The 16,511-nt window shown below is 42.3% G+C and overlaps 1 protein-coding gene across 14 annotated transcripts in view; it reads left to right on the top strand.

The window, feature by feature from the left end:
• Positions 1-16,511, top strand: part of phkb (phosphorylase kinase, beta) — a 59,595-nt gene that overhangs the window by 26,026 nt on the left and 17,058 nt on the right. For all 14 annotated transcript variants that reach the window (XR_016492225.1, XR_016492226.1, XR_016492227.1 and 11 more), the window contains 5 exons: positions 3,673-3,730; positions 3,878-3,955; positions 4,948-5,106; positions 5,449-5,543; positions 16,407-16,462. Coding sequence is in view for 11 of the 14 variants with exons in the window: in XM_036963410.2 (XP_036819305.1) it covers positions 3,673-3,730; positions 3,878-3,955; positions 4,948-5,106; positions 5,449-5,543; positions 16,407-16,462 (446 nt within the window). In the remaining 3 variants the exon portion in view is untranslated. The remainder of the gene's footprint in view (positions 1-3,672; positions 3,731-3,877; positions 3,956-4,947; positions 5,107-5,448; positions 5,544-16,406; positions 16,463-16,511) is intronic.

Raw genomic sequence — 16,511 nt, 5'->3', positions numbered from 1 at the left:
AGAAAGAAAAAAAAAAGAACAAATCATAGATGTTATGCTGGGAAGTAAGATGCTCAATGTTAATTGTTTCCTGTCCTCAATGATTCTCCATAGAACAAAGTGACGGGATGTAATTTATAACCCCCAACCCTAGCCTGTGGTTGACCAATTAGAATTCTTTGCAGTAGAATTGGGCCAATGGCCAAATAACAAGTATCCTGTTTCAGGCTCAATTCCTACACAGATTCTAACCAGGTGTTGAATTGAAAACAATTCCATTGATTGTTAATTCCCTATTGGCCTCTAGTCCTCTGTGTATTATCTTAAAATATTATTTTTAGCAATTAAACACTGGAATTAAACACTGGAGTGATAATTGATAGCAATTAAACACTGAAGTGATAGATATGCAGATGATGATGTGCAAGTAGAGATACTGGAGTGCAAAAGAGCAAGAGGATAAATAACAATATGGGGATAAGGTAGTTGGGTGTGCTATTTACAGATTGGCTGTGTACAGTTACAGTGATCGCTAAGTTGCTGTGACAGCTGATGCTTAAAGTTAGTGAGGGAGATATAAGTCTCCAGCTTCAGAGATTTTTGCAATTCGTTCCAGTCATTGGCAGCAGAGAACTGGAAGGAAAGGGGGCCAAAGGAAGTTTTGGCTTTGGGGATGACCAGTGAAATATACCTGCTGGAGCATGTGCTACGGGTGGGTGTTGCTATGGTGACCAGTGAGCTGAGATAAGGCAGGGCTTTACCTAGCAAAGACTTAAAGATGACCTGCAGCCAGTGGGTTACAGGTCGCAGTGGTGGGTAGTATATGGGGCTTTGGTGTCAGAACGGATGGCACTGTGATAGACTTCATCCAGTTTGCTGAGTAGAGGGTTGGAGGCTATTTTGTAAATGACATCGCCAAAGTCAAGGATCAGTAGGATAGTCAGTTTTATGAGGGTATGTTTGGCAGCATGAGTGAAGGAGGCTTTGTTGCGAAATAGGAAGCCGATTTCTAGATTTAATTTTGGATTTGAGATGCTTACTGTGGAAGGAAGGAGAGTTTACAGTCTAACCAGATACCTAGGTATTTGTAGTTGTCCAGATATTCTAAGTCAGAACCGTCCAAAGTAGTGATGTTGGTCGGGCGGGAGGGTGTGGGCAGCAATTGGTTGAAGAGCATGCACTTAGTTTTACTAGCATTTAAATGCAGTTGGTGGCCACAGAAGGAGTGTTGTATGGCGTTGAAGCTCGTTTGAAGGTTTGTTAGCACAGTGTCCAAAATATTCTTACAAGATGGAAATGTGGACAGACTCTGAGGTGTTTTGGCTTGCTTGTGTGACATCAAAGCGGTATTTCTTATCCTCAACATCTCATCTGTAAAAATACATAGAGTCCTCATAATTTACAGCATTTCCCTCACTCAGACATTTTTTTCTTTGCCAAGTTACCAAATTTAGCGTGAGGAATGAGGCAACTTCTTGTCGCGTTCAGAACGACTGTCAGTCAAAACCCATACAGCGCTGTGAAGTGGAGACACTGAGCTCTGTCGTCATGTATTGCATGTTACTGTACAGCCACTGCGTTCCAATCTGTGCCCAAATCTGCCATTGTCAACCCATATACGGGTACGAGTGTGTAAAGGGTTAATCCAGATGTTGTTTTCCTACGACAGAAGCCACGCAACTGTGGCTGCTCTGCCGTTGATGAATCCCAACTGAAGGCGTATTAACGTCAGGATTAGCTGCTGTGCCTGCAGAGTGTGAATTTGAAGCAGGGCAGCTATTTAACACTGAGCAAATCATTGCATTAGCCGCAGCACTGACCTCCCGGAATTAATGAGCTTGGATTCATCAGGGGGAAACACAAAGGTAGGAAATATGGGAATAATCTGAGCCACTAAACTTTAAAGTTTCATTATAGGATTTAGACTAGGTGCAATCAACAGGTCCCAGTCAGACCATTTCGGAGAAATGGGAGCTGGATATTACACTATAAAATGCTTCGTGATGAATCATTTTGAAATCTCATCCATTACAGTAGGTAAATGTGGTAGGCCATTACATAACATTGTAGATGGAATGGTTCTCTGCACATGCAAAACCTCTTCTTGCTGCCCACTCAAATAGCTAGAAGTCACATGTATGGGACCACGAAGGACGTTGTACATCATATTTTATTGTTGAAAAATTCATTTTCAGGTGGGAGGGCGTTGATTGCAGGTTTATTCAATTTGAAAACGCACACCTTGTTAGATTTTCTAAAGTCTGTAACGTTACCCGCTACAAGTGAAGGAGTGCATCCTGTTGTACAATATAGAGTTTTATAATCTGTGGAATAGCTGAGGCTCCTGGGATAGCTGGTGTTTATACTGCAGATGTAGGCCTCAGTGACTGCTCTCTCCATCCTTGTAACATTTTATTAAATATCTCCATCATTTTGTACCTTATCCCCACTGGCACAGACACGCAAGCAAGCACGCACTCACTCACACACACTAGCATGACCCAGCTGTGTCAGCCTAACCCTTGAGCGATGACAAACAACTCGCAGTACGGTATGCAACATAGCTTTGGTAAAGCTGATAACAAAATACAAGAATAGAGATGGAGAATAGAGATGGCTGGGGGGAATCATATGTTAGATTTATTTTTGATTTGATGGACTGATGGCTGAAGCGGTCCCTGTTATCTCTGCTATAACAGCCAAACCGCAGCCTGGGAAATGTGTGACCACTCCAATTAACAGCCTTTATTTCATTACGTTGTAGTCACTCTCTTATCTCCTATTGCCATGGAGATTGTCTGCCGAGATGGGAGACGGCGATAGCAAAGTCTTAATTGCATTTCAGGAGTCGTTATGCTCCTCCTCTCTCTGAAGGCGAGGAAGCCAAGCATACCACGAAAGTGAGTTGCTGCTTTGGTCCCAAAAAGAGCCCTTAGGTGACTGTCTGAGAGCTAGTCAATTTGAAGAAGGGTTGTTACGTAATGCAGATATATCCTTGGGTCTGTTTCATTCAGTTGTTCTTTTAGTGTGTCCTCGGGTAATTGATCCACTAAGTTTAAATTATTTATGTTGCCTTTTTGGTTTGTGAATGCTACATGAAAACTGAACCAAGGACACTATCTGACAAACGAGGAATACCAACAACAACAAACATGTACTTAAGACTTATTACGTCCTCACAGTTACTGTTGAAGTTTCTCCTTGGAAATATTGAAATTAATACATTGCCGTTTCGCTCTACAAACATCTCTACATTTGGCTTGTTTTTAATTTCAACCCCAGATGATTTATGGGTATGGGTGGTAAGGTAAGAAGTCTAAAGCTATGTAATGGAGTTTCTGGTTGGCTGGGACTCTGATAGCATCTCAGAAGTAATTGTTTTTGCCTCTGTTAAACTGTTAGAATTGGAAAACGAACTCGCCAGTCTTCACCTGTTAAGAAGTGTTTTGAGTATGTGTTTTGGGACAGGCCCATCATTTTCTACGTGCTGCATTTGTTCTAAAAGCTGAGCATTTTTATTGTGTTCAATATGCAACCACTGACACAAAGCAATATATTTTGAGATTAATGCACTTGCATGCCATGTTTATTTCTCTTTCGGGTTAGGAAACGAGTGACCTTTTCAGTGTTATGTCTTTTTTTCATTTCTTCAAAGACACTTTTATGAAAATCTAATGTACTTTTCTATTTCAGCTTTTTGATGGAATTGAATGCGAGTTTCCCATATTTTTCATCTTCATGATGATTGATGGTGAGTCGTACACAGTAAACACCACAATAGTTGTGATGTTAATATTGTTTTCAAATGGTTGTGAGTATTCTGTTACATAGAACTTGAATATCTGCCACTTTTTAGCCATTTTACGGTCTCCTCTACTCACCTGTATTTGATTTCCAGGGGTCTTCAGGGGGAACAACGCCCAAGTCAAAGAATACCAAGATCTGTTAACGCCTATAATTTTTCAATCTTTTGAGGGTGAGTTTTCCTCCTCCCTTGGTGATCTGTGTTCTTCTGGAACTACTGTGCACATATACTGCCACGCACATGCACATACACACTCAATTACTCTAGCAGTGTTTCCCCTAGGATTTTTTTCAGCAGTGGTGTCAAGGGTGGTGGGGTGAATTGTTACTGGGGCGGGGGGGTGCACTGCTACTAGCGTTAGCATAATGGCATGCTAGCTGTTAGAGCCTAGCGACTATCCATTTCAAAGCGTATCTCAGCAGGACATTTTTTATTGTACAAAATTACATCAGATTTGTTGCGGCGCTGGCAACAATTCAGCAGTGGTGGGCCACCGCTGCTAAATTAATATAGGGGAAACACTTATTTGTCCCTCTCACATACACATTCAAGCTGGCATCCGTGGGAGTCTTTTGAGAAATGCACATACATTTTGGTTGCGAAGGTTACTGTTATTTTCATATTATACACATTACAATATCCATCCATATTCATCTCCCACACGCTGAGTGCACAGAAGCTGTTCACATATTTTAAGGACCAGGCTTTCATATCAGCCTTCACACAAAACTGTATTTTTTTCCCCAGTAAAGAAACCACATTAAAAGATTCTCGGGAGCCAATAGCCTCTGAAGCATGCATGCTGCTTTAGGAATACATCTCAGTGGTTGCAGACAGAGTTGTCACCTCCTTTGGCTTTGTGGTGTCTTTGCATTTGTTATGCAGAGAAAGCATTGTACTCCCGGTGCGTTCCATCTTGGAAATGTGACATTTCTTCACGTGTGTCTGTTGAGATACCTTTGAATAGATAACTACCACTCCCTTCTCCTGAGCAGCAGACACATAAGCTGCACTCCTTTCTCCTGAGCAGCAGACACATAAACTGCACTCCTTTCGATGTATCAACCTCCTGGGAATTCCATTAGTGCCCTCTATTCGACATGTTTGTAATCACCCAGCACAGTAAAGTATATCTATCTCCCGTCCTGTGTGTCGTGGGTCAGGCCATGCTGTCATCCCGAAGTACTACCGCGTACCTGCCGACTTTGTGGAGGCGGAGCAGAAGAAGCACGGGAGCCAGAAGCGTTTCCCTGCCAACACAGGCCAAGACGGCATGCTGTTCCTGTGGGGCCAGGCCCTCTTCAACATCGCCAGGCTGCTGGGTCAGTCTCTCTGTCTGTCTTCTCTTCACTGACCTCACCTCACTGTCAAATATCTTCTCTTCTCTGACCTCTCGCTGGAGAGGTATTTGCTATAGAGCATGCTCGCTGGGGTGTTCACTATACTGTTGTCACGTCAGACTGCAGAGGTCACAGAGTTCAGATATTCAGTTCAGCATATGTATTTGTTTGTGAAGTTGCTCACAGGTTAATGGGTTCTCATTACAAAGTAAGGACTTTTTGTAAGGAAAAGTAATTTTATGGGGTGTATGTCCAGTATATCAGTTGGAACCTTTAGTGTGCTCTCTGTGTTCACCCCTCCATTTTGCCATGTCTCTTTTCCAGTGGATGAGCTGATCAGCCCCCAAGACATTGACCCAATCAAACGCTACGTACCCCGCCAGGATCAGAGGAACGTCAGCATGAGATACTCCAATCAGGTTTCGACTCCCATTCCCATGTGACCAGCCATGTTTGGCCATCACTATAATCAGAGATACTACAGTGCCTTGCGAAAGTATTCGGCCCCCTTGAACTTTGCGACCTTTTGCCACATTTCAGGCTTCAAACATAAAGATATAAAACTGTATTTTTTTGTGAAGAATCAACAACAAGTGGGACACAATCATGAAGTGGAACGACATTTATTGGATATTTCAAACTTATTTAACAAATCCAAAACTGAAAAATTGGGCGTGCAAAATTATTCAGCCCCCTTAAGTTAATACTTTGTAGCGCCAACTTTTGCTGCGATTACAGCTGTAAGTCGCTTGGGGTATGTCTCTATCAGTTTTGCACATCGAGAGACTGAATTTTTTTCCCATTCCTCCTTGCAAAACAGCTCGAGCTCAGTGAGGTTGGATGGAGAGCATTTGTGAACAGCAGTTTTCAGTTCTTTCCACAGATTCTCGATTGGATTCAGGTCTGGACTTTGACTTGGCCATTCTAACACCTGGATATGTTTATTTTTGAACCATTCCATTGTAGATTTTGGATCATTGTCTTGTTGGAAGACAAATCTCCGTCCCAGTCTCAGTTTCTTCCAGAATGGTCCTGTATTTGGCTCCATCCATCTTCCCATCAATTTTAACCATCTTCCCTGTCCCTGCTGAAGAAAAGCAGGCCCAAACCATGATGCTGCCACCACCATGTTTGACAGTGGGGATGGTGTGTTCAGCTGTGTTGCTTTTACGCCAAACATAACGTTTTGCATTGTTGCCAAAAAGTTCAATTTTGGTTTCATCTAACCAGAGCACCTTCTTCCACATGTTTGGTGTGTCTCCCAGGTGGCTTGTGGCAAACTTTAAACAACACTTTTTATGGATATCTTTAAGAAATGGCTTTCTTCTTGCCACTCTTCCATAAAGGCCAGATTTGTGCAATATACGACTGATTGTTGTCCTATGGACAGAGTCTCCCACCTCAGCTGTAGATCTCTGCAGTTCATCCAGAGTGATCATGGGCCTCTTGGCTGCATCTCTGATCAGTCTTCTCCGTGTATGAGCTGAAAGTTTAGAGGGACGGCCAGGTCTTGGTAGATTTGCAGTGGTCTGATACTCCTTCCATTTCAATATTATCGCTTGCACAGTGCTCCTTGGGATGTTTAAAGCTTGGGAAATCTTTTTGTATCCAAATCCGGCTTTAAACTTCTTCACAACAGTATCTCGGACCTGCCTGGTGTGTTCCTTGTTCTTCATGATGCTCTCTGCGCATTTGACGGACCTCTGAGACTATCACAGTGCAGGTGCATTTATACGGAGACTTGATTACACACAGGTGGATTCTATTTATCATCATTAGTCATTTAGGTCAACATTGGATCATTCAGAGATCCTCACTGAACTTCTGGAGAGAGTTTGCTGCACTGAAAGTAAAGGGGCTGAATAATTTTGCACGCCCAATTTTTCAGTTTTTGATTTGTTAAAAAAGTTTGAAATATCCAATAAATGTCGTTCCACTTCATGATTGTGTCCCACTTGTTGTTGATTCTTCACAAAAAAATACAGTTTTATATCTTTATGTTTGAAGCCTGAAATGTGGCAAAAGGTCGCAAAGTTCAAGGGGGCCGAATACTTTCGCAAGACACTGTACAACGACGAGATGCTTGTGTCTCCGCCCTAACAATGGGATTCGCTGTCCACAGAGTAGAACGGCAGGCTGTCAAGCTCCTGCCTATTCCTCTCTTTGTATTGGTTGATGCATGTCGTTATTTTAATACTTTTTTGAATATTCTATGAGGAGTGTTAACGTCAACTGCCTGTATCCAATGGAGAGTGAGTGCAAGCCTCATGAATATGCATAGACAGTCTAGAATTTCAGGGAACAACTCTAATATTAAGTGTTGTTTCTCAAAGTAGCCGGGATGTCACTTCAATCAGTGTAAAGAATGATTTTTAAACCTTGAGACATTTGAGACATGGATTTTGAATGTGTGCCATTCAGACGGTGAATGGGCAAGACAAAAGATTTAAGTGCCTTTGAACGGGGTATGGTAGTAGATGCCATGCACACCGGTTTGTGTCAGCAACTTAATATTAGGAAGGTGTTCGTAATGTTTTGTACACTCAGTGTACACTCTTAACATTACAAAACTTCTATTAGATCAAATAAGCCTAATTTATTTTTATCTTGACCAAATTCTACCCCAAATTCTATCTCATTGCCCCCCATACAAAAACTCCTCACTTAATGATCTGCTTAACGTGGACAGATTTTGGGCAGAGTTAAGCCTCTCGCTTCGCCTCTTCCTCTCCGCTATAATTAACCTTATAAACTGTGTAGTTTGGGTCCTGGATGCTGATTGGCTGAAACAGCATTCCAGCCATGTGTAGACAATATACCAGGGGTATGACTCAAAATAACTTGTTTACTGTTCTAATGATGTTGGCGAGCAGTTTATAATAGCAATAAAGCACCTCAGGGGTTTGTTTTATATGAACAATATACCACGGCTAAGGGCTGTATCCAGGTGTTGCGTTGTGCATAAAAACAGCCCTCAGCCGTGGTATGTTAGCCATATACCACACCTTCACGATCCTTGCTTAAATAGTTAACCTGCTATACCGGCACTACTGCAGACTACTATACACCCTCTGCATGTATACATGAGTCTGCATAATTCTATATATCATTGATTCAGATGTCATATATTCTTACTTGCTAGGACAAACTTTGATGTATTATTCCAAACCTGTGTTGATATGCGAGTGCCACAAGGCTCAAACGAGAGGTAAAAAAAATCAATGGGGAAGGAGAGAGATCAGGAGTCTACATAATTTATCTTGAGTTTACCTTTCCTCCTGCATGAAAGTCTAGCTCACCTCGGTGGAAAAACAGGTTGTTGTTTTATTCATGACGCAAATGCTCAGCTAAGCAGCTCACCCTGGAGCAGAGGTTGGAGCTCCGGTACCTTCTCAAGCCTTTCACCCTGGAACGGGGCTACGGTTTGCGTCGTTGGGAGAGCATGCTGGGAGGGGGTTGCATAATGTTCACAAGCGCGTGGAGCGGCTGTCTCGTTGCCTTCTCATCACTATAACCCTTTGGTCTGTGGGGGGCGGCGCCTGCGTGCGTGGGTGCGCTGAGCTTTCACATGGAATCTACTGTTGATTTTTGTGCTCTCATTTCGGCTGAGATACTCTTCGCATCGTCATGCCTCCAATGCACTTAAAGGCACACTACATAAGACCATTCCATGATACATTAGACTAGACCTGCTAAAAAATATTCTGAATAAGTGTCTGAATGGATGGGGGCAGTGCAGCCAGACGCCGCTGTGGTGTAACGGTAAATAGAATAGCACACATTAACACTGCATTAGAATGGCGAATGTGGGGTTACATTTAGATTGGACTGTTCAGCAAGCTTGATGCTATGCATTTAAATGTGTCATGTGATAATACAGCCAGGTGATGCCCTGCGACCTTCTAGATAATTCACAAGAGAATGGGATTCACATAGTTTACGTGTTATTTATGTGATGTTAGTGTTAAACATATTATGAAGAATATAGTGCGACTGTGTATGCTGAGCAGCTCTGAATTGAAACGTCCTAAAATTCCCAGAGCCTGTATACTGTACTTTAAATTGTTATTAACTGATACAAATAGTACACTATTTTTGGTGGCGCACATATTTGATGCACTTCCCAGAGTGTCAGACCCAGTAAGCACTAGACCCAGATCTGTGTGTGTGTGGATCGGGGTAGTTTAGTATTTAGAAACCATTAGGAGAATGTGAAGTGAATGCTCCTTGTCTGTGGTTTGTTCCACATGAGAAGTGATGCGTTTTGCTAGGCTCAGAGGTTGAGTCAGATCAAACGCACCCCAGGGAGTTTCAGGAAACACTCTCCAAATAAACACGGAACAAAAGCCAGAGAGGAGATATCATTAAGCCATATGCCTTAAAATATACACCCACACACACACACACACACACATCATCAAAGCACGCACGCAGCAAACACGTAATACTATACACCAGATTAGCTAATCGGACACATGAAACAAATGCACACATTTTCACTACCGTAATACTGAGTCAAAGAAGGACACACATGAACACAAATACACAAAAGATGGATTCAAACACATAATAATTCATTGTATTTTTTATGTAACCTCAAAGGGCTTTACTTTGTGGGGGGGAACTCACCTCATCCACCACCAATGAAATTAGCAAATAAATACTAGTATTTTCTTTCACTCTCTTTCTACATGCGTACACATACTCTCATAACACACACCTATTCACAGTATCGCATAAGTGTACTGTACAGTTGCTCTCTGGCAGCCAACGCCTTATCGCTCTAGTCCCCACAACAGAAACACAGCTCTCTCTTTAACTGAGTGATTCTGTGAGCCACAGAACAAGGTTAATGGGAATTTCCAAAGCACAGTGCATCCTGGGGGCTGTCACTCAGCCCTGCATCTGTGATGAGGTCTAAAGGTGAGAGGGCTTCAATTGGCCGTCACACTATGAGGCACAAACAAGCCCCTTCAGAGAAAGAGAGGCGCAACATGGAAGGCATTTTGAGGTTGTCGATTTTAGTGTCTCTACTAAATGCACAATGTTGTTGTGGAATTCAGTTTTACAGTCCTGACAGTAAGTCAAAATGTATTTTTCCAACTTTCCAAGCTTTTGAAAGTCAAACTCTAAACCCCCTTGCTCATACCTTTTCTGCATCCTGGGTTCCATACTACAGGTTTGTTTTGTATCACCATATGAAGGGAAAGGCTTCTCGAATCCATTGCAGAACAAAGGAAAACATATTGTGATTGATTATGTAACAAAATAAAATAGAAGAATTAGCATGTTTTAACACAGTAAAACAAACATTAGAGGGACACCATTTTTTAGATGCATAATCCAGACTTCCCTGTTTTGATGTGACACCCTGAATGGTTGTGAACAGATGGATGTTATTTTTTCCCTTGCATCCAAAGATAAATAATATTCATTAGCAGGACAGGGCTGCCAAATGGCACGCTGACAGCACTGTAGAGCAGGGCTGGGCCCCCCTCTTGACAGCAGGAGCCCAGGAGAGATTGCCAGTGACCTGAACCGGCAGGGAGTAGGCCATCTCTCACATAATGGGACAGCAAAAGTGGATCACAGTGTCTGCTTTAGAAACTTTACAAGGCCCCGGTCCCAAGTCAAATCCACATTAATGAGTTTTTTATACATTTGGCCCACTGGTTTCTTCAAGCTCACTGTTTGGTTTATTGGCCATAATGACTATAGTAACTCTCCCAGCCTCTCATACCTAAGGGGAAGTGACCTGTGAGCAGGAGAACTTCCAATTTGTCTTTATTTGTCTTTCCAAAGGCAAGCATCTACAAAGCTGACCACCACCTCGACAGGCAAACACAGTTTGGTCTTTCATCATAGAGCTCCATGCTGCTGAACGTGATTCTTTCTGTGAGTCTCGCGGAATGTGGCCAAGCTCACAGCAGTGATGTAGAGTACAATCGTGTGCTCTCCCTCTCTCCCAGTGCCCTATATGAGAAAGGTCTCTATTTGGGTAAAAACAACAGTTGTGTGTTATCATCCCTATCTGGGCATATCAATTATCTATCATGGGGATCACTGTGCTGGGGTTAGAGCCAGGTCAGTCACATGCGCCAGAGCAGAGACCATTTAGATGGCACAGCCATATGGGTCTCCTAACTCGCCCGTGCTGCTGCAGTTGCCATGCCAATGTTATTGCACACCAGGCTCGGTGCTTAATAAACTAAAAAATGGCTTGTGGGTGGCGAGCTGGAAAAGGGCTTTGACATTATACGAGCAATTACTGCCACGTAGGTGTCTGTCAGTCTCCACATTTACACTCCACGCCCTTCCTTTCCTCTATGTCATGCAGTCCCGTCTTCCATCCCCATTTTAATAAGACTTTAATCCATAATGGCAAAACGGTACTTGAATATGGGCTGAACCTGTCAGCTTAGAGGGCTTTATTGTCTGGGCTGGTGTGTCCGCTCTCTGGGTGACGATGCCGCAGCACCCATACAGAGCCTTTCATAGGTAGGCCTGATTTATCAAAGACGGTCTCTCCCAGTCTCCCCAATAGAATCTCAATGGGAATTACATCAAATATAACAGGTTTGACAAGCCCAAGGCTCAAGGAGGCTTTCATAGGGCTCAGCTTAATATAAATTGATTTTTTATTTTTTTGGGGTCATAAGGATTGCCGAGTAAACCTAATATATCTGCGGTGTGCCCAGTGAGAGGGAGAAAGAGCGATGCGTATCAAATTCTCAGCAAGCATCCCTCCGTAATTACATAGCGACGAATCCAATCCCCACCGTTTTCAATTTCTGTGAAGTGATTGTGTCTGTGCCTCCACTATTACATTCAATAAGTCTGCCTTTTTCATGCTACCTGGAAATGTAAAATGAGAGGAAATAAAGTGTGCTTTTAAATGCCAACCTTGAGAAAGTACAATCAAAAACGTGGCTCCCGCTTGGCTGTCTGCGCACTTACAATGTGTAGCACGTCACTGCCGATAGTGAGATAGCGTTGTCTTCGTGCCTTGTCAAGCTTATTTTAAACAACACACTAGTAACACAGTGATGCGAGTTTAGTGTATGTAAATTCAAGTCATTGTCCCTTTGATCTAAACTTGCATGTAAAAAATGCTGAGCAACAACATAGTGCATTTTATCTGGTGTCCGTTTGTTGTGTGCACACTCATGGGTACATTCATGTGTATGTATAGGATTGTCTATGTATACTGAACAAAATATTAACAAAACATGTAACAATTTCAAAGATTTGACTGAGTTGCAGTTCATATATAAAGAAATCAATCAATTGAAATAAATTCATTAAGCCCTAATCTATGGATTTCTGTTCTGAGGGCAAAAAAATGAGGAAGGTGTTCCTAGAGTGGCGTGGCATATGCACAAAATGCGCGCTAGACATGCTGTGAAGGCTCATGGCCAGTCCCGGTGGAGCTGTGTAACCTTGAGCTGGTTAGCTTAGGTCAGTGGACAGAAGGGCTCAGCAGGGCCTAACACTGAATCACTGAAGACATATTGAGAGGAGAGGAGGGATGGGAGAGGAGGGATGGATGGGAGTGGGACAGGAGGGATGGATGGGAGTGGGATAGGAGGGATGGATGGGAGTGGGATAGGAGAGATAGATGGGAGTGGGAGATGTGGGAGATGGGAGAGGAGGGATAGGATGGGAGAGGAGCGATGGGAGAGGAGGGATGGGAGTGGGAGAGATGGGGTAGGAGGGATTGTTGTCTTCACAAGCTGGACCAACACTGTCATTTTCCCCTGTGAAATGATTCCGTCTCAGTCAAAATTTACATAGTGACTATTCTTTTGAAGTAGTGTTTTTTTCAGGCTATTGACCATGTATTTGGAGTACATTCACAGTTCAATTGCTTTGGGGAGATAGGCCTATGTGTATATTTCAGTTACCTACATTATGCTTTCCGGATGCTTGGAGAGTTCCACTGTGTGAAATGCACTCTGTATGCAAAGGACACGTATTGGTACCCAGCGTTTGGGTAGACACGGTGCAGTGTGAGAAGAAGCCTGAAGGGGCCTTTTCCCTCCATGCAACAATGGAGGGAAAAGTGTAACATTTCAACTCTTTTAATTTGGGAAAATCTCAAATGAAGCAGAGATTAAACTAATGTATATTTGCAGTCTGGGAGTGGCACTCCTGACTAAGCTTGTTTTGCAATTGGGCTTTTACTAGTTGAGATGCACGTTTCTCATGCCTAGAAGCTACTGTTGACGCAAATTGCTGACCTAAATTTGAGTTTTGTTTTCTTATTTTTTTTCTTTTTCAGGGGCAATTTATTGTACTCATTCTTTTCAACAGCTTGTTGTAGAAGAAGAGCATTTATTCCAAATAGTTAGATTTTCTTTCTGACAGCCGTTTCGGTTCTCAATGTATTCATGTTATTACTTTTAGTAGTAGCACACGGAGAATGTAAAATATTGACATTTCAGCTCTCCTTCAGACAGAAGAGCTTCAGGTACTGTATGTACTGCACTATTAAATAAGACCATCATTACACCTAAAAGGAAAACAAATAAAGAACTAAGACACTCTCCATCTATCTCTTCCTCTGCAAACAATACACGTCTTCCTCCAACCCCGGTCAAAATGTTAATTATTTTGTTTGTGTTTATATTGCCCGACCAAGCAAAAAGCCAGTAACTGCTCATAGCGTGGAACTGAGAAAAGTAGCTTTTATTTACCTTTGTTTCACAGTAACCTAGTGCTCTTACTGCTAATATGACTCCCATTTTCTCCAAAACACAATACAGTAGAGGCAGGATACTTGTCCACATGATTAAGCATGTATTTAATGTAGCAAAAATGACTAACTCATTTTCGACCAAATGAGCAGTTACTGCCGTTTTGCTTGGTAGGGCAGTGTATACAGTATGTGTCCGTTCACACATTTACTGAGCATTGAGGTGGCCTTGTGAGAGACTGTTAGTGTCTCCCGGCTGTAGTGTCGTCAGTGTGTTGTCCCTCCATCTGCTCTGGCCCCGGTTACCTCAGGGGCTGGGGGGCCCATGGCCCAGGACCTAGGGCCCAGAGCCAGATGCCAGCAGGCACGAACATGAGGTGCTAATTGAAGCTTGACCAGTCTTATCCAGGTTTTTTTCCTGAGACATAACAAGATCTCTGCATCACCTATTAAGATGTTCCAGTACATTCTGCTGTCCAATCGAAGCTTTGCTTTAAACCTAATTACCCACCAGGTAGGTATAGTGGTGAGCTGGAGAGAGAGAAGATATTTCCTGCATTATTTTTTTTGCATCTTCATTTCTTATTTTCTTTATTTCTTTCTCTCCTCAAATGATTCCTTTTGTGTTTTGGAGCAGAATGCTAATGAGAGATTTCCATTGCAGTTTTTTGGAAGCCGCTGCTCACAATTAATCAGAAGAGATTTCTGTGAACCTCTCTCTCCCCCGTCCCGGATTCCTCTGATTAATGATAATGAGGGTGTTGAGAAAAACCTGCTCTTTCCGCCCAAACAAAATGGCTTCCAGCTTTCTCTTCTCAGGCTTCCTGCGGGGCCATCTAACGGAGCATTGCCTCTGATGAACAGCCCTCCTGTTAATCACAATATGTTATTTTCAAATGGCCCAGGGATTTTAGTCATTTAACTCCAGTGATATGATTCACTCTGTTTACAAATCACTTACCTCTGAATACATCTCCCGGGATTCAGCGGAGGGAGGCAGAAATGCAATTGCTGCAAATAGAAGAGAAAGGAAGCATGATCCTTAGATCAACGTCATTCGATCCTCAAAGATGACTCCTTGAAAGATTCACAGGTGTATGACAGGCTGTTGTATCATACCTTTCACCTTGTTCAGAGTCAGGAGCTTTATTCGTGTAACTAAATTCTGAAGCAAAGGCACTGCTTCTCTGCATCTGTGACAACGTTTGCATGCACACCAATATCCTGTTATTATTCAGGATGCTCAAGTATTCTGTTTTTGAGCTGACCCATATAAACATCATATCCCGTTTACAATAACCCGAAAAAGCTTGTATCCCGGTTATGTGACGCCAGGATATAATGCCTGGGATATGCTGATCTTAGACGGGATACTGTAAAGATCTTAGTAGTAAACGGGGTGTTTTTTTCTCTCCGTCTGCGCAGGCTCAGTTGCACATTATCATGGGTGTTGTGTGATGGTGATTTCATCTGATTGTCAAACAAATCACTTCAAAAAAGTAGGCTACCTGCGCAGTTCGAGACACCATAATCATTTATTTGTCTTATACTCCGTACTGGGCCATATAGCATACTGGCCACTTTCACTCTTTAATTTAAACAAGTTTCTGCTTATAATTTCCGACATTTGGTAGGCCATTTGTTTGTCAACTATAGTTAGATATAGGCAACTTCTTACATTGATAGAATGCATGCGCTAACCCCGTTAACACCAGTAAAGTTGTCTGTTTCATTAAGGGACCTTTTCATTAAGGAAATTAAAAGCTGAGAAAACGATTAAACACGTTTCTGATAAGACTTCAAGTTCGTCTTGGGCGCATATTTTATATGGTTGAAATAGTCTGCTTGCATAACAGCATCAAAGATAACACATTACACGCGCAGTCACGTTTACTCGAGATTCTGAAAGAAAGAAATCCGATTTCTCCACTCCTGTAGCCGAGACAAAATGAACTTTTGTTGTATAATTTTACAGCAAGAAATGCATAATTCTGCAAGAGTTCATATTATATTACTCTACGAGTGAGAGGTTATAGGCCTACAGTCGGTGCCCATATTTCAGTTAATATTCCATTTAACCCATATGATCTTACATTAGGAATATTCTGTTTTCTTTTATTTAGATATACTCGTTAGCAGGATATCAAAGGTGCATTCATGTACACAGCTTATCCCGAAATAAGACCTTAAGTGGGCTATGAACTACTATCTGGAATACAGTGCCTATGTAGTCACTGACTCTTCTGATTTACTATGGCCAATCCAACTCCTACGAAATCAGTAGTTTACAACCACTATAAAGATTACCACTGTTCAAACTTCTGTAATGACAGGGTACGGTGAGGTATGGTTCACCTCTCTTCCCTCATCACTCTTTTGTTCCCTCAAACCCCTTTATCTCCTATTCAAAGCTTTCCTTTACAAGTGGAGCAATTTTCACTGCAATGTATTATACAAGATAACAGTTCAGTATATTATTGTGATTTTGTTATATACTATAAACTGAAATCGTATTTTCCCCTGTAAGGTGAGCGTTCTCTCTCTCTCTCGCTCTCTCTCGCTCTCTCTCTCTCGCTCTGTGTTCCAGGGTCCCATTGATAATGACACGGTGGTCCATGTAGCCCTGATTGCTGAGAGCCAGAGGTAGGTGATGGGAAAGATGAATAGGACACTGTGTGAGGTAGGTAGCTAT

This window comes from Oncorhynchus mykiss, chromosome 26, assembly GCF_057628025.1.
Source record: "Oncorhynchus mykiss isolate SJ-2025 chromosome 26, ASM5762802v1, whole genome shotgun sequence".
Lineage (NCBI taxonomy): Eukaryota > Metazoa > Chordata > Actinopteri > Salmoniformes > Salmonidae > Oncorhynchus > Oncorhynchus mykiss.
This window is presented reverse-complemented; position numbering and strand designations above follow the sequence as displayed.